The 17,410-nt window shown below is 54.5% G+C and overlaps 1 protein-coding gene across 4 annotated transcripts in view; it reads right to left on the bottom strand.

Moving 5' to 3' along the window:
- Nucleotides 1-1,069: 1,069 nt before the first annotated feature.
- The window catches only part of DHRS3 (dehydrogenase/reductase 3), a 39,059-nt gene continuing 22,718 nt past the window's right edge, over nucleotides 1,070-17,410 (bottom strand). For all 4 annotated transcript variants that reach the window (XM_072975357.1, XM_072975354.1, XM_072975356.1 and 1 more), the window contains 5 exons: nucleotides 9,508-9,651; nucleotides 8,690-8,809; nucleotides 8,093-8,331; nucleotides 3,919-4,044; nucleotides 1,070-1,591 (listed from right to left, as the gene is read on the bottom strand). In XM_072975357.1, the coding sequence (XP_072831458.1) occupies nucleotides 1,507-1,591; nucleotides 3,919-4,044; nucleotides 8,093-8,331; nucleotides 8,690-8,809; nucleotides 9,508-9,651 (714 nt within the window). In that variant the 3' untranslated portion in view covers nucleotides 1,070-1,506. The remainder of the gene's footprint in view (nucleotides 1,592-3,918; nucleotides 4,045-8,092; nucleotides 8,332-8,689; nucleotides 8,810-9,507; nucleotides 9,652-17,410) is intronic.

Genomic DNA, 17,410 nt, shown 5'->3' with positions numbered 1-17,410 from the left:
GGTTCCCGAGAGCTGTTTTTGGTCTTCCGCTGCTGCTAGGTGCAGTGGATAATTAACAACGAAGATGTTATGCCCTCAGGCGTGGTGGCCACTCGGCAGGTGCTCAGTAAACAGTGGATGTAATCACGACTTGACGTTTCTGCACACAGACCGGACTGATGAACGTCTGAGCCGCCCGACGCATCGTCCTCTCTCGTGAGTTGTGTGCAGCGGCAGGCTTTACACAACTCTCCGGCAAGCTCCTCCCCTGAACTGGGGCCTGTAGCTTTCCCGTCGTCTCCTGGAACCAGCGCCTGCTCTCCTCCCCGACCCTGCCACCCACCTGCAAGAGCTGCAGGGACAGAGGTGCCTTAGACGAGATTCCGTTGTCCACCTGTGCCCCCCAACCCCCGGCCCAAGGTCAGGTTTATTAAGCCGGCTGCAGGAGGGCAGAAGGCACACCAAGAGGAACCACGAGGCACCCCTCCCCACGTCTCCTTGGCTGTAAATTCTCCCCGCTGACTGAGCCCACGTAAATCCCCTCCGCTATTTTCAACCTCTCATTCTTCTTTGCTATTTCATGTCTACCTCCTGTAATCAAATCTGGCCCAGGGACCCACAGCACCCCCCTGAGCACTGGACTTGTTGTGTGCTGGTGGTCGTCAGAGTTTTGGCTTCTCAGCAACACTCCCCTCTCAGCACCCAGCACATGCTAGGCAGACAGTGGGAGCTCGATAAAGCCTGGTTCTGCAATCCTGGGTTGGTAGCCTGGTGGCTGATGAGGCCGTGGCCGGGCAGAGGGCAGCTCTCTGCAGACTGGTTTGTGATGGTCCTACTAGGGGTGCAGGTGGGAAGGCGAAGTGGGGACACCCCCCGACCCATGGCTGTTGGGAGCGCCCAGCAGAGCTGGCACAGAACCACCTACCCCTAGGTCTGGGCTCAATTTCTTTCCCAAGCCTTGCCTCCTTCTCGCCTACACGACTCCTGGCAGCTAGGGACCATGAGTAGACCAATTCTCTCTCAAAGGATGGGGAGTCGTGCTTGGGACTGGTCCCCTTGCCACTGCCCACTAAGGATTTCAACAAAAGAATTTGCAAAAGCCATCTATTTATTTTTCATTCCTGCCGTGTAACCAGTTTGCACAAGCTGAGGATGAGTGGATTTTGGAGGGGAAGGAGGAACACATGGGCACAGACCCTCCCGGAAATGGTCTATGCACATTGCTGAGGCCGGTTAGACTCGAGAAGCCATTTAACAATAAACTCTACAGAATCAGAAATGTACAAAAGTGTCAAGGCAGCTGGTGGCTGGTTTCTTGCCTCCCCATGGGGGTCAGATTTACGGCTATCAGTCCTGTGCAAAGGTCCTGGGGCTGGCCTGGGGGTGGGCAGCCGGATTCTTCCCCAGGACAGGAGCAGTTCCGCTCACCCAGCAGAAGTGTGTCAAGAGACAGGCGTGTGGACATGTGCCCAGGTACCCAGGCCCACTCAGGTTCCATGGCTTTCAAGCCTGTCTCTGCGTCCCGCCTTATGTCCGCCCTTTGAAAGTGTTCATGCAGGTGTAGGTTCCTGAGAATTTGTGGATCTCCTCGAGGGCAGCCTGTGGGAGTATGCTGGGAGAGCAGGAGGGAGAAAGGAAGACGGTCAGTGCGGGGACCAGTGGCCAGATCACTGGTGGCCACGCAAGAAGCCTCGTAGAGTGATGATCCCATAAGCTCCCCACCCCTCTCTGCAACACACACCAGCTCCCCCAACAAGCCACCCACACCCACCCCTCCGTGGAGCAAGAGCTTTCAAAGTAAGTGGATATAGAGCTGATTACAAGAAAGATACAGGGTGGGTGGTAGAAACACTTTCAAAGCCACATTCTTAGCATTTTAGGGTCCAAAGGTATTTCAGAGATCAATTAACTCCAAATGCCACTTACAAATATTTACCATGTGGGGCTGAGGTGTTAGGGACTGGGTGTCACCTCCTCCAGGGAGGCTTCCCAGACTCACTCCTAGGCCTTGGCTAGGGTTCTCCATGGCCCTGCGCTTCCCCAGTAAGCCCTGGAGTTGTCTTTGCTGTTTGCGTGTACTGAGGACTTCTCTGTGCTAGCCCCTGGGTACCTCTGTGGTAGGTATGTCATCTCTGACCCCAGCACCTAGTGTGGGGCCCAGCATAGAGAAGTCCTCAGTACATCAGTTCAGTCAAATTGAAGGGCCCCACCCCACTCTAGGAGCAAGATGGGTTGAAAGGCTCACTTCCAGCTGGAGCAATCTGGAAGGCTTCCTGGCAGTGGTGGCACTACAGTGGAGCCTGTAACAGTTTCTCTCTGGGAAAGTGAAAGGGGCACAGCACAGGGAAGGGGTAGGGGTTCACCTCTGCTTCTTGTGGGAAAGTAGCAGGAGATAGACTAGGAAATGTAGGCTGGGGGCTTATGTGGAGAATGCTGAGGTGTTCTAGACAAACTGGCTGTTTTCTAGAATGTTCCCAAAGGCTTCTAACAAGCTTCTTGAGGGGGAGGTTCAGCTTGGCTTTGGTGAGGATCGAAGTCTCTGCTCACGGGGCTCATGGAGGCAGCCAAGGAGCGTTTCAGGCAACAGTCAGGATGGCCTGCGGGAGGCTGAGGTGGGGCCGGTCTCCTCACCCCCGACTCTGTCTCCGAAAGGGCCTTGAGTTTGGAGAAGGGACTGACTGACATGTCCCCTCCGTCCTGACGTTTTTGTGCCTGCAGTTAGAGCGGCTCCTCCAATGCCCACCGCGACCACGGCAGCTGGAGGGGAAGCTGGTTTCCTGGGGGATGATGTCTGATCAAGGCACCTGGGGGCTTCACTTCCCCAAAAGGCCTTCCAGGTCTGAGGGGTGCAGTCAGCTGCAGGTTGGGGGCTCAGAGGAGCCAAGAGCCCACGGCCACTTGGGGCTCCAGAGTCGAAGCTCTCCCTGTGCAGCATGACAGGATGGGGGTGGGGGCCCTGGAACGGCCTCTTCAGTGTTGGGCTGGGGTGGGAAGGGTTTGCTGCCCAGAGTCTGGAAAGTTCTAAGCAAATGTGATGCCAGGCAAACTCTGGAGGAGGACGGTCTCCTCTATGGAGCCTAAGTCCTGAGGGGGCCTGCCCTGGGAAATCCCACCTGCCCAGCCCTGGGATGTGTCTGAATCCCGAGCCTTTGGCACCGAGATCCCTGTCTTCCCCATTCAATTAAACTTCCTGAAGGCTGGGGCCAAGATTTAGTCTTCAGAACGGCAGTTCTCAAAGTGTGGCCCAGGAACCCTTGGCGGGTACCTGAGATTGCTTCAGAGGTCTGTCTGCGAGGTCAAACTATTTTTTATTATACTACTGAGATACAGTTTGATTTTTTTACTCTCATTCTCTCACAAGTGTAGAGTTGAGTTTTCTGGAGGCTACCTGACATGTGACATTACAACAGATTCAAATCAGAAGTAGATATGAGCATCCATGTGTCTTCAACTAAGTCAGATAACAAAGAGCTTTGCCAAAATGTAAAACCATTGCATTCTTCTTATTACATTCTTTGTAGGGGGAAATATACTTAACTTTTCATTTAAAAGTATCATTTTTTAAAACACTGAATGGATTTGTTATTGCCATTTACAAATGAATACGTGTATACATCCTATAAAAATTTTTCTCAGTTTTAATTTCTAGTAAATAGTAATAGAACTCACAAAAACAAAAGCTCTTTGGGTTCTTTAATAGTTTTCAAGACTGTAAAGGAGTTCTGAGGCCAAAAGTTTGAGAACTGCCGCTTGGTGGTAAGGATAGTAAATCCACAGCACACAGGCCGCCACTCTCAGTTTTCGTGCCCACAGCAGACATAACTAATCGATCACATGGTACTTTCTCTTGCCTGAGGCCTCTTCCCAACTAGGGTCCACTGGGAGAAGGGGGACTGGCTGGCATGAGCCCGACCCAGAGCTCCCTGCCCCGTCCCATACCTTTTCAAGATGATAAGGGCGTGCATTGTCCAGGGGAGCAAGAGGAGGGCCTGGTTGAGCTGCACAGCTTCCACCGTCCTCCGGGCCACCGTCTCCGGCTTCAGTGGGGGGAAGAGGTTGGGAAACCTGTAGGCAGGAAGAGATGGCATGGGTTTCTCCTAAGAAGCAAGTACTTCTGCTGAAAACCAGCATGGCTAACATGTCGGGTCATCCCCTTGGCTGCTCTCGTTTGGGAGACTTGAGACCCCTCTGGAACATCCTCTCCACTCCCCTGCCACCCCCAGATGTGTCAGGGGTTCCTCATCCCCTCACTCCTCCCAGTGAAGCTCCCCTTGAGAATCCACGGCTTCTAGCCCACCCACTCGGGACCTGTTCTCAGCACTTCAGAGGGCTCCTTAAAATGTCACTCTTGGGGGGAGGGGGAGGGGGCAGCTTAATGACAGAGAGCATGCTCAGCATGCACGAGATCCTGGGTTCCATCCCCAGTACTTCCACTGAAGAGAAAAAAAAAAAGTCACTTACATCATGTCACTGCCCGCCCTCCCAGGCCCTGGGTGCTGTCTTCATCAGCCTTGCTCACTCTGGGCCCTACTTCTCCTCCTAACTCCACAGTCCTCGCCAGTCTTGTCACTTAAGACCTTTCCTGTCTCAGGGCCTTTTACCAGCTGTCCCATCTGCCTGGCTCCCTCCTCCCATCCGCTCAGAGTGGCTTCTGATCTCGTCCCCTTGATCATTCCCTTGACTGAATGTGCCACCTGGAATGGCCCTGTCTGTCTGCCGGTTTCCTGTGCGTGCCCTGTCTCCCCCGTGAGTTCCCCAAGGCCAGAGGTCTGGCGGGTCTTGCTCCCCGCTGTCTGCCCCGTGTGCAGTGTCCGGGAGACAGTAGGTGCTCAATAGTTGCCGACTGGGTGAACGCCGAATGACGTCGCGTTCCCCGCGGGTGTCCCGCCTGCCCTGTGTGGAGGTGGGGGCTCGGCCGGGGACGCCCTTCTCTGCCTCTTGCTGGTTCACGCACTCATTCCTTGATTCACTGATTCGCTCAGACATCTGCAGAGCGTTTCCACGGCGGGGGTGAGTGAATGAACGGACAAGCAGACATCAGGGGCTTCTCACGCCTATTCAGAGGCATCTGACCTGAGACTCACTCAGTGACAATGATCCCTAGGGAGCCTGTGCTAAGTGCTCACCAGGCATCATTTGCTCAAACTGACTGAGAGGGAAGCTGAGGCCCTGGGGAGCTGGCGGGGGGATCCAGGATTCAAACCAGGCCAGCAGGAGCCCCAGGCCACTGCTCTGTCTCCGCTCTCCGTCCCTTGCTCTTTGCCCCACCCGTCCTGGGCCTACAGGTGCAGGGCTGCTGCTGGCTCCAACCTCAGTCCCACAGAGGGCTGGGGAGCTGCTCCAGCACCAGGAGGACTAAGCGTGAGGAGTCACCTGGTGCTGGTGTCACCCTGAGAAAAAGGCAACTCCGGGGCCCCCCGCGTGCGCTGGGCTGGCCTCCAAGAGTCCACCCTCCCCCCGCCCCCGTGCTTCCTTTGCCATAGCGATGTGCTGCCAAGATGCCCACAATCCTGCAGTCTGGAAAGCCTTGGGGTCCTGCAGAGAAGGACGTTTTGAGGCAGCTCATGATGTTGGAACCCCATAGATATGGGACAGTCTGGGTTTGCAGCCCCTACCTGGGCCAGTTCTGCTACCAGGGTCGGGAAGACAGGATGGAGAGACTGAGCTCCGTGGGTTCAGGGGGCCCTTCCTGGTAAGACCCCGGCAGGAGAGCCTGCCAGAGGGGAGGCCTCACGCACGTCTGCTGGTGGGACCTCCTCCTTTCCCTCCCCGAGGTTGGGATGGGTACACGGGGAGCCGGCAGAGCTATTAACTCCCATGGAGGCTGCACAGACTCCTGGAAAGAGCACGCTCAGCCGATCTCTATCTGTGTGGCCTTGGGCAAGTAACTCCGCTTTCTAGAGCCTCAGTTCCCTCATCTCTGAAATGGGCATACACGCCCTTACAGGGTTGCTAAGGGCCAAATGTGGCAGCGTTTGTAAAGTGTCTGGTGTGGCTGGAACACAGGAGGAGGGCAGTAATAGCAAATTACAAACAACAGCATCCACCTAATACGGCCAGTCTTACCAGAAAAACCATCAGTTTTGTCCTAAACATCTGTCTCCCACGCTCAACCCTGGGAAGCTGCAAAGCATGATTGGGGAGGTGGGGGAAGCCAATGCTTTTCTTTTCTTTTCTTTCCCTTCTTTCAGGAAGTGAGAGTTGGTGAGGCACCAATCACCGATCAGCGACTCCTCTCCCGAGCCCTCGGGGCTCACCTGCAATCCACAGGTAACTCACTTTCCCCTGTGTTTACTGCTTGCTGGGGAGGCTAGTTGATTCACACAGGAGCTCATCTAACCCGCGAAGGAGGGGTACCGTTATCAATCCCTTCTTACAGACGAGGAAACCGAGGCTCAGGAAGGCCAAGTAACTCGCCCCAGGCGGCACAGAGCTGGGATCTGGCCCCCGCCGTTTGGGCCCACACTCCAAACCACGGTGGGAAAATGACTTGGGGGGTGGCTTTAGGATTTCCTTCTTTTTTGGGGGAGGGAGATTAGGTTTATTTATTTATTTGTTTATTTATGGAGGTCCTGGGGAGGTCCAGGACCTTGTGCGTGCTAAGCAGGCAGTCTACCACTGAGCTCTACCCTCCCCTGGATTTCCCTCTTAAAGTTGTGGAGAGGAAGCGATGCCAAAAGGAGAAATAGGTACTGGGATGCGAGGTCTGTGACCGTCCCGCCCAGTTAGAACCATGGGTTGCCGCTGCTGCACTTCCATCCAATCTGCATTTATTGAGCACCTCCTGTATGCCCAAGATGAAAAGAAACCAAACCAAGATACCATGGGGGAAAAAAACCAACATGGAACATTAACAGTCATCCATCCAGCCTCCTCTAAACTCAGGATCTATGATAATTTGCATGCAAGTCAGGTGGAAGTATATACTTCTGTGACAACTGAGATACAGTCTGCAAGGAAGATTAATAACATGTGTGCTTATGAAGATGTTTATTGTTAGTAAAAAAGAAAGAGTAACAGTTCGTTACTGAGCATCTCGTTCGCCCAGGGCTTTGCACTAGATATGTTACATATGTTATTTTTAATTCTCCCAATAATCCTACGAGGTAAATATTATTTGCAGTGTTTTACAGATGAGCGAAGTAAGATTCAAAGAGGTAACAAAACTGGTTCAAGATTTCATAACCCTGCAGTAGCTGAGGTGTGATTCAAAACCAGCTGTTTTGATTCTTGATCGGCAAAACCACACGCGGTGATAATAACTAAGGTGTACTGAGTGACCCCACCCGGCACGCACCGCGCTACGTCCCTTCCATCAGCTGTCTCATCAAAGTCCCGCAGTGACCCTTCCGTGCCATCCTCACTTTTGGAAGAAGCTGATGCATATCATTTAGAACTCAGAATTACTGTTTTTCGTTGCATTGCCAAAAAAAAAAAAAAAAAGCCAAGGAAAATTGTTTTGGGATGGTTCCCCATTTTCGTTTATCTGTAACCTTGAACTGGCCTGAAGGAGGGGTGGTTAGGCTTCAGTGTTTCTTTAAACTGAGCTAGCATGTACATACGACAAAAGGCATAAATCTTAAATGTACAGCATGATTAATTTTTACCTATGTAACCCTCACCCAAATTAGGAAGTGAGAACATTTCTAAACGCCTAGACGTTTCCCTGGTGCTCCCTGCCAGGCTACACCCCTACCGCTCTAGGGGTGGCCCCAGTTCTGAGTCTTCCACCCTGGCCCAGTGTTGCTTGTCCCAGAACTTCAGACAGACGGAATCACGCAGAAGGCACACTTGTGCCTCTGGCTTCTTCCAGCCAACGTCACGCTTTTGAGATCATTCATCTCATTCATGTCTCAATACTCTGTTCTCTTTTTATAGCTGGGCTAATAGGATGCCACTGCTGCGGGGACTTTGATAAAGCCCCTAGAGCAGAGAAGCAGCGCCCTGAACCACTCTAGAATCCTACTGCCTTGCAGATGGAGAATCAGGTACCAGACTGCAGAGCCAGAGATAAAGGGCCCCTGGGTTGGCGCTCTCTGTGTATAATGAGCCTTTCCCCTGGCCCCACCTGCTGGAGGGACCAGGCTCGGGGAGGGGGTCCCAGGCCACTGACCTGACCCTCATGCCCTGGAACATCTCGGTGCTGGTGTGGAAGGGCAGCACGGTGGTGGCACTGACGCCCGGACAGTCCAGCAGCCCCAGGGTCAGGCTCTCCATGAAGGCGAAGGCCGAGGCCTTGGACGTGCAGTAGTCGATGGCGCCGGGAATGGCAGACAGCGCCAGCACGGAGTTGAGACACACGATGTGGCCGTTCTGCAGCTCCAGCATCCGCGGCAGGAAGGCCTTGGTGGTCTGAGGATGGGCAGGGAGGTCAGCGTGGAGCAGCCGCAGCTTCCAACAGCCCCTCTACCCCTCTCTCGGGAGACAGACCACCCTGGACACATGCACTGCTCCGGGGAGTGGGCTTTCTTGGGACTGGGAGGGTGGGGGCCGAAGGCCAAGGCACTGAGCCCCACATTTCAAAGTCCAGATGCCTTCTGGGGCTGGCCGGGCATTCCTCTTGTCCCATCGCCCATCCTTGGATAACCCCCCTGCCTGAGCCCAAGCCCTGGTGAGTTCCTCCCCCTCCCTGACAGCCCCCAGGCTCCCTGGAGGGAAGGAACGTGTTGCTGTCACATGCAGGGCCGGCTCTGGCTCAGGACAGCCTTACCCAGAACTGGCCCAGGGTGTTGATGTGCTGGGATTTGAGAAGCGCATCATCGTCACTGTCCATCAGGCTCTTCCCGTGGACCACGGCTGCGTTGTTCACCAGGATGGTGATGTCACCCACCTGTGGGCAAGAGAGGGTGGGTCGTGGGGCCGTGAGGGCTGCCAACCCCAGCGGCCTGCACCTGCGGCGAGGCCCTGGCCTTGGGCAGCCACAGTGCCCTCTAGCCGGTAACAACATCGCCTCTCTGAGCATCAGTCTTGATTTGTCAGATGGGGTTGTTCTGAGGATCAGATATAATTTATGGCATGTCATATACCTGACATAAAGCACATCTATAATAAATGAAGTTACTGTTACGTAAAACCAGATAGCATTTACCATGTGCCAGATGCCTAACAGGGTGGTTTCTGCTTGCTTGGAGCTCACTGACATACTCGTTCTAAACAGATGGCTGGAGTTGGGACGATTTTCCCAGAGGGCAGTGGAACATTTGCCCCCTCCCCAGGGTCTAGGATGGAAACTCACAAGGTCTAAACTTTGCAAAGGGGACAACAGGTGATTACTCCTGTTACGTAATCAACCCACACGCCTAATCCCTGCCCCTTGCAACATACACACACACACATACACACAGACACACAACCTGAACCAGCCTCAGAGAAGACCCTCTCCACCCCCCCCGCCCCCAGCCAAAGATGCTCTGAAAATGCCCATTCTGCCCCAATCAAACTGTCTCCTAGGCCATGTGAGGATGTGCTCTCTGGCCAGCATGCCCCCGTGTCCAGCAGAGCTGAGGCCAGCCCTCCCAGGCTACCCACCTTCTCCCGGACAGCTTTGGCCGTCTGGTACACCTCCTCCCGGTTGCCCACGTCGCAGATGAAGTAGTGGCACTCGGTGCCCATCTGCCGGATCTCCTCCGTCGTCTCCTTCAGGCATTTCTCAGTCCGGCCCCAGAGAACGATCTGGAAGGAGACAAGACCAGTGCTGAAAAGGTGGTCATTAAGGAAGCCATCGGGACCCAAAGATCGCCATCAGAAGTTCAGTATTTAAAATAATTTGCCCCAGGCCTGGCCTTCCTGATTCCATTCAGAAAGAGTACGCAAAGTCACAGCATGATTTTTCAAAGGGTTAGAACCTACTCCGAAGGGAACTAAGAGTTTCCGAGCCCATCAATGGATGTGTTAATCACAAGTCTTTCTTTTTTGGGGGGAGATTTGGTTTATTTATTTATGTATCTATTTAAAGGAGGTCTGGGGATTGAACCCAGGACCTCGTGCATGCTAGGCATGCACTCTACCACTGAGCTATAACCACCCCCTCAGCAAGTCTTTCTTACAATTCCTTCCTGAGGGACGTCTCCTGCTGGCCCAGTTCCAGGGGTCTCAGTTAAAAGTGGCAGCACAACCCTCTCTGTACAGCATCCCAGAACGCTCTCAGCCAGAAACAAGCTGGCCTTCCCACCAACGAAGTCTAGAGCCAGGTCTATGAACGGACTGCCAGGTTCCGGCCGTGAGCACTGGAGGCTGAGCAAAGCCTCTGCTTCCACCTGCTGTGGTCACACAGGGACGGAGGGCGGGCAAGACAGGTGGCCGGGCTTCCCCTGAGAAGGAAATGCGGCCTCGCCCCACCGGTGCTAAACAGAGGACTCATTATGCCAGGAGGTGACCCTGGCAGGACCAAGACATGAGGCCTTAAAGAGGTTGGACAAATTTATGAATGTCTGGCCGTAAAAGGCTCAAACAAGAGGCCTGGCTAATTCTCAACCTTGACCTGCAGGAAAATGACACTCCTTCGCAGGACACAGTGTTGGGTCCAGAGAGGCCCCTGTTGGTAAAAGAACCAGGGTCAGGTGATGGGGAACTGAGACCCAGCTTATCCAGCACAGAGCAAGGAAGGCTGGGGGCTGGACAGAATGCGGGAAAGGAAGAGATAAAGGGCTCCCTGCGGATTCATATAATGAGTTTTCTATTCTTGTGTCTTCACTTTCAAATTATCAATGAAATTCCTCCCTTAAAAAAAACACAGACCTCACCCGGAAACCCCAATGTGTGAAACCAGTCAAAGGGATAAATTAATCACACGTCAATTTCATATTTCCTCACCCTAAAAGCAACGAATGAGAACAGCAAGTCCGTGCTGGGAAGGCAAACAGTTTCAAGCGGGGGTGACGGAGCTCCGGTCACACCAGACCAGAAGCTGACTGATTGCTCTGTTTCGCTCCGGGACTCGGGATGGAGAAACTCACACAGATAAACAGTTGTTGGCGATAACAGTTTATCAGTTGTTTACCTCGAAATCGCAGAACTCTCATGTAGCCACGAAGGGCACAAAACGAGGGTAGCTGGAGAGACACGCGAAGGTGCTGGTGGCTCCTGTGGATCTGACTTTTTTTCACTAGGGTTTCTAGAACTTTCGAAATATTTCTTAAAGGGAAATAAAAGGCTTACAAACCCTGAAACACCTCTGGGGAAGCCCAGCTTGGAAACCCCACCTTGCCCAACCACTTTATTTATTTTAATTGAAGTCTTGAAATACAGGAAGAGCTTTACGAGGGAGGATTCCATCAGCCGCTCTCTGCGACCACAAAAGTCCTTCAAGAGCACATGGACTGCAGTCAGACAGGCTCCAGGGGACACCTCCTTGTCTGCTGAACTGAAAACAGGCTGAGAATGTGCTTCTCCAGGAGAGGCTGGGGAGACTCACTTCACGGGGAAGAAAGAGATAAACCTCTGTTCTAGGAGGGCAATTTGGCAGGCCTCCTCCACCACACCAGACCTCTCCATTGCCTTGTAGGCACTGTCACCCAAGTTTCCTTTCATCCTCCCTTGTCACCCCATCTGTCTATCCATCCATCCTTCCTCACAGCCAACTCATCCACCCATCCATCCATCCCTCCCTCCGTCCTTTCTTCCTTCTATCCAGCCCGCCCCACCCCAACATCCATCCACCTAATTGCTGCATATGTCAGACTGAGGTGAAGGAAATCCTTGGCCTCCTCTCTCCTGCTTTGGTCCCTGCCTAACCCCATCCCGCCTCCTGCTCAGGTGGGGAACAGGAGTTTTTTACAGTCTGGCTGAGGCAGAGAGAGGTGCCTCTGGGACTCTAAGAACTTCTGGACAAGTCGACAGAGAAGAGAAGCTTAAAGTGGGTGCTTGTCGGAAGATGCAGGGGCCCAGACTCCTGGGAGCGCAAGGAAATTGGCACACAGGGAGCCAGAGAGGCCAGCACTGTCTCCATGGCTGGAAGGACGCCCTGGAGCGGAAAACAGGGGCTGGAGTAAGAGAGACAAAAGGAAGGCAGTGCCCCACTGTCTTCCAGGCGTGGGGACTACACCCAGGTAAACACTGAGGTTTGGTCACTTCCTTCGAGGGTCTGCTGAGGATGCCTCTGGTGGGCTGGGGGACTGGCCTCCTCCTGCTCTGTGCTCAGAGCCCCCGCCTCTCCCTGGGAGCTGTGACAGGTTTGTTTTCTGTCCTCCTCACCCCAGCCCCTCCGAGCTGGGAGTTCCCTAAGGGCCTTGATTCTGCCTTGTTCATTTCATATCTTGGTGCCCGCAACGCAAGTGCTGTTTGTTGAGTGAATAAATGAAAGTTCAGGGCCGCTGGTGGGATGAGGAGGGAGGTGCTTAAACGGCCTCTCTGAGGCTCAGAGGAGCCCAACTTCCTTCACTGAGACATTTAGGGTCCCAGAACCTTCAACACAGAGGCTACTTAGACCAACAGTCAGCGAGACCCAGAGTTTCACCCAGAGCATCAAAACCACCCTGGGCTGAGCTGTGAGGTGAGGAGCCAGGTTGGAGGCTGGACCCTTGAAACAGGGCAAGGAGTTAGTCTCAGGCCTTTGTGTGCCTTGTTGTGTTTCTGTGTGTGTGTGTGTGTGTGTGTCTCTGCACGTGTGTGCGTGTGTGTGCAGCCTTTGCACTGCTATGCATTTTGCCTTGGGCCTGTGGTGGACACTCAGAGTCCCTGGGGATGTCCCCATCTTAGGACTCAAGTGCATCTCCATGGTGATGGGGTGGCCAGGGCTGGCCATCTCGACTCAGCCTTCGAGGAACTGAGCCCCTGGGGGTGGGAGGTGAGGGAGAGGGCGAGTGGAGGGGACGGGGGTCTTCCTGGGTTGGTGCTGCCTGATTAGAGCTGCTGCAGCCACTGTCCCTCCTCCTCTGGTCCCCCGTTCAGTCCCTTCTAGGGACCCAGAGTCACTGACCAGGAAACAGGCAGGTACAGCTCAGCAGGCCCACCAGGGTGGCTCCTCACCAGGGGCAGCTGGGGCGTGCAGTGACCCCGGACAGCTGGTAGGACAGGAGTCCCACCCAGTGCCCAAGTGAGGGTGAGGACCGGGCAGGCAGGAGGCAGGGGTCTGAGGAGTGTGGGGTAAGCAGCGGGGGAGGGGGTAGGTTTACGAGCCCTTGGAACCAACACGGGGCCTCCTCTTAATTAACTCCCAGGACAGGGAGCAGCTGGGGAGGGTCAGTGGCCCTGGGATTTACTCTTAAGCCGGGTTTATAAAATAAGAGCTCAGGGTGGCTCGACACCTCCTGGCCTCCCCTCCCCTCGGGGGTGAACAGCTAGCTTCTGTCCCAGCGAAGAGGAGGAGGGAGGAAGGCAGGTGAGGACCTCTGGCCTCCCGGGGGTTGGGGGGCTCACACTGGCCACAGCCACCTGCCCGGCTGGGCCCTCCTAGCAAAGGCACAGAGTCCCTCTCTTCTCCTCCTTGGAGCTGCCCTCACAGTGAGCCTGCACCCCTGAGCAGCCCCCAGAGTGAAAGGCCACCACAGTCCTCTTTGTAGAGCTGAGGACACTGGCTCAGAGGAGCTAAGTTAATGCGCCCAGAGTCCCACTCAGTGGGTGGTGGGGACAGGATTCAAACTCAGAGGCTTTGTCCTCCACAGATGCACCCCTGAACCCCCAGGCACCATGGGAGTTTTATGAGCTTAGAGAATTCTGCTCCCGAATGCCACGCATCCTCACACCAGCGTTTATTCCCAGCCCTTCCTCTCAGCTCCATCTTACCCCATGTCCACAGCCCCGTGTGTCTGCCCGGCAGGACCGTACAGAGGGCCTCCTGCGGGCTGGGCGCTGTGACCTGGGGGGGATTTAACAGAGAACAAAACAGACATGGTCCCTGTCTCAGGGAGTCCACGTTTCAGTGGAGGAAGACAGCAAAGGAAGGAGACAGTCGGACACAAACTGTGGGATAAAGAATAAACGGTGAGCATCATTGAAACTGGGGCGTTTCTGAGGTCGCTCTATTATGCCCAGTGTAGAGCTAAGGAAGCTGCAACTCAGAGAGGCTAAGCAAGTTGTCTGAGCTCCCACAGCAACCAAGGGGCAGAGCTGGGATTTGAACCGAGGTTTTTTCACCACCGTTCATGCTCCCAGTAGGAGAAAAGCCATTTCCTCATTTCATGGGGTTTCGTGGGGACTAAGTAGGCAGAAGCCGGCACCCGCCTCGTGTTCGGGGTGTGCGGTCTCTGGGATTACTTCCCACGGAGAGGAGGGGCTGAGAACATCACAGCACAGCTTCCTAATAATCCCTGCTGTGCGGCCATCAGAATGATGAGCGTTCACGGCGTGGTAAAACGCTCAGGAGAAAGGGGTCCAGCATCATCCACATGGCATAATCTCAGCTCCATGAACGTAACAAGTGGACGTCACCAGGCTACATAGGAGCGGGGTTGTCTTGGGGCGGGTGGGCTCACAGGTTTGCTTCTGTCTGTCTGTCTGTCTATATAGTGGAAAATGCCTCTAAAGGCCAAGTACAGTTATGTATGATCTTAAAAAAGGAGGATGGAATAAAAGCTTTCCCACAGATCATTTCCACACAGGTGACTCAGCACTGCGGTTCCAGCCCCTGCTTGCTCCCCAGGCCCCCGGCAGCGCCTCTTCAGGGCTCCCATCCACTGAGAGGTGACTATTTGCACATCTCTCCCCATTACTGAGTGAATGCATGAGGGGGCTCACTGGGGCTCCAGGGTTCCACACTCACTCGTTGCACACTGCACTTGGCCCTACATGTGCTGTATTCCCATTTCAAATCTACACACTCTCTCTTGAAGGGCAGGAACTAAATCTCACCCATCCTGGGTTCCCTGTGACCCTACCTAGTACCCAGCACAGACTGTTTACCTTTGTTTTAAATGTCAAGGCTACTTGTGGGCTCCTATTCATCCTGCAGAACCCTGCTTGAATGCCCCCTTAATCGCAAAACTTCCCTGACTGCTCCTTCCATCATCCCAACAACAGTAACACCACCACTAATACAATGAGCACTTCCCACGGGCCAGGAACTATGCTGAGGGCACCCAAGTGTGTTCTCCTTTCATCCTCACAATTATACCATGCATGAGTGGGTATGGTCACTCCCTTTGTTCTGCAGGTGAGGCACAGACAGGTAAAATGACTTGCCCAAGGTCACACCACTTACAAGCAGTGGCACAGTGTGACTCAGAACTCACGTCCCCAAGCGCCAACACTAACCCTTGTTCACGAGTCCACTGGGGCACAGAGGTGAGTGTGCAGGCCCTGCCTTTCCCAAGAGCTCCAGACGTTGTCCAGAGAGTCCAATTCATCTCACAACCTCAGTATCCAGGATGCGCCAGGCACAGGGTGAAAGCTAACAAGTGCAGCCATGTGGCACTGGCCCCAGGAGGATTCCGGAAAATTCTGTTGGCCAGAGAACAGTGAATGTCTCTTCTCCACCCAGCCTTGCCTTCCTCACCCAGAGGGGCTCACGCGTCTGCCTGCCCTTGGTGTTCATTGCTGGATTTCAGCTGTGGTGACGAGCCCCACCATGAGCTGGGTGGTCTCCAGGCGGGTCCCAGGAGAAGCCCCAGAAAGACCCAAGTCCCTGAGCAGGTCTTTGGCAGGCCAGCTCATGTCCCACGGGCCCCGTGTTCTGGAGCAGAGCCGCGCTGAGCTGGCTTCTCAGAAGGGAAGTAAATCTCACCAGAGACCCCAAACCACGGCAGGGTGGGGAAAGGTGACAAGGTCACAGTTTGGAGGGCACACAGCTCTCCTTTCCTCTCAGCACCTCCAGCAGGAAGATGTTAACAAAAATCCATCCTGTGGGTAGATGAGAACCAGCAGGCGACAAAACCCAGTGTGTGATACATCTCAGGTCAAGCCGGGCACCGACGGGACAGGGAGGTGGGGCCGTGCCCGCATGTGGCCAGGTCCTATTTGCAACACTGACACGCATGCTCTTAGTAGGTATGCGCAGAGCAGAAGTGACATTTTGCGCTTTCTCCTCTTCCACGTTCCTGTCCACTCCCAAAAAGAGACCTCGCTCTCTTGAGTAGAGGGGCCTGGAGAACCGGCCCAGGAGTCAGACCGCCTGGGTTCAATTCTCTGACCTACCACTTACACAAACTTGGAAAACCCACTTAACCTCTCTATAAATTAAGGTTCTAAATCCCCCACTTGGAAGGGTGGTTGGGAGGACGAAGAAAGGACATGAGAAATGCTAGCTATCATTATTACTGCTACTACTGTTGTTATTATTATTAACCCAGGAACAGAAATAGAACCCCCCTTGCTCGCAGAAGGTCCCTCCACCCTCCACAACGCTGGAGTCACTGGGGCGGATGCTGGATGCCTGGAACACCGCAACCGGGGCTGCTCGGCCTCACCTGTGGGCACAGGCTGCCCCGGGGCTGAACCCCAGGATCTTAGAGGCCTCGTCCTTCCGCCAGACTTAGAGACCCTCCTCTGTCCACACGCTGGCCCAGGAAGGAGGGGGCCAGCACCGAAAGCATCCAGCTGCAGAAAGGGCTGCGGGTCACCCGTTAGGAGGGGTTCTTGGAAGGAGAGCTTTTCACGCGGAGCCCTGGGGAACCGGGAGGGTCTAGTGCTTCCGGGGCAGCTGAAGGGCGGGGGGCTTGGCAGGCGGGCCCCAGCCTGCCTCCCCTCCCCCCTCATCCAGAGCAGCGACACTTTTATTAGGCTTCTGTAATAGTCACTACTACAAAGATTCTATTGCTAAAAATCAATCAATAAACCAGTTTGAATGCCACGGCTCCTGATCCACAGCCCTTCCCCCTCCAGGACAGCAGCGTTTTTTTCCCTAGGAATGAACCGGCTGGACACCTCTAGTGCTCACTCACTGAGGGGGCCCGGCCTGTCACCCCCGCATCCCCAACAGATTAATCAGCCCTTCTTCCGAAAGGCAACCCTTCAAAATCGATGACATTGATCGGGTACTGCCTTCAGACATCTCCTTCTAGAACTTTCTTCTTGCCTTTTCTCCCAGGAGCCCTGTTTTTCCAGACTCTACAACCCCTGTCTGCCCCCTGCAGGTTCACTACCTGTGTCCCACCTACAACCCATGACCTCAGCAGGTCACCCCTGGATCTGTTTAAGACAGACTTAGCCCAGCACCCCTACCCTGCTGAGCTCCTGCAGCGACAGGCAGGACTTCCCACGTAGCCACGTGTCATAGGATCGCACAGGCTCATCCCCCGCCCGGGCCAGCCTGCCTGAGAATGGTCTGGCTACTGCTGGCTCAGCTGTTGGAGAGGATTGTTTCAAAGTTCCTCAAATTAGATCGCCGGCTGTATCCTCCTCCCACAGTCCCTGACCGCAAGCTGGAGCCGGGCAGGGACTTCCTCTCGGCCGCCGTCCAGCCTAGAACCGGTCCCTCGAGAGGCACAGGGAGGCCCTCGGATGCTCGCTACTTGCCCGAGCCGAGCGCGCCTGCTCACCTCGTCCTCTGACGGCTCTA

The sequence above is a fragment of the Vicugna pacos genome, chromosome 13 (assembly GCF_048564905.1).
Source record: "Vicugna pacos chromosome 13, VicPac4, whole genome shotgun sequence".
Taxonomy (NCBI): Eukaryota; Metazoa; Chordata; class Mammalia; order Artiodactyla; family Camelidae; genus Vicugna; species Vicugna pacos.
The sequence above is the reverse complement of the archived record's forward strand: the minus strand, read 5'-3'. Positions and strand labels throughout refer to the sequence as shown.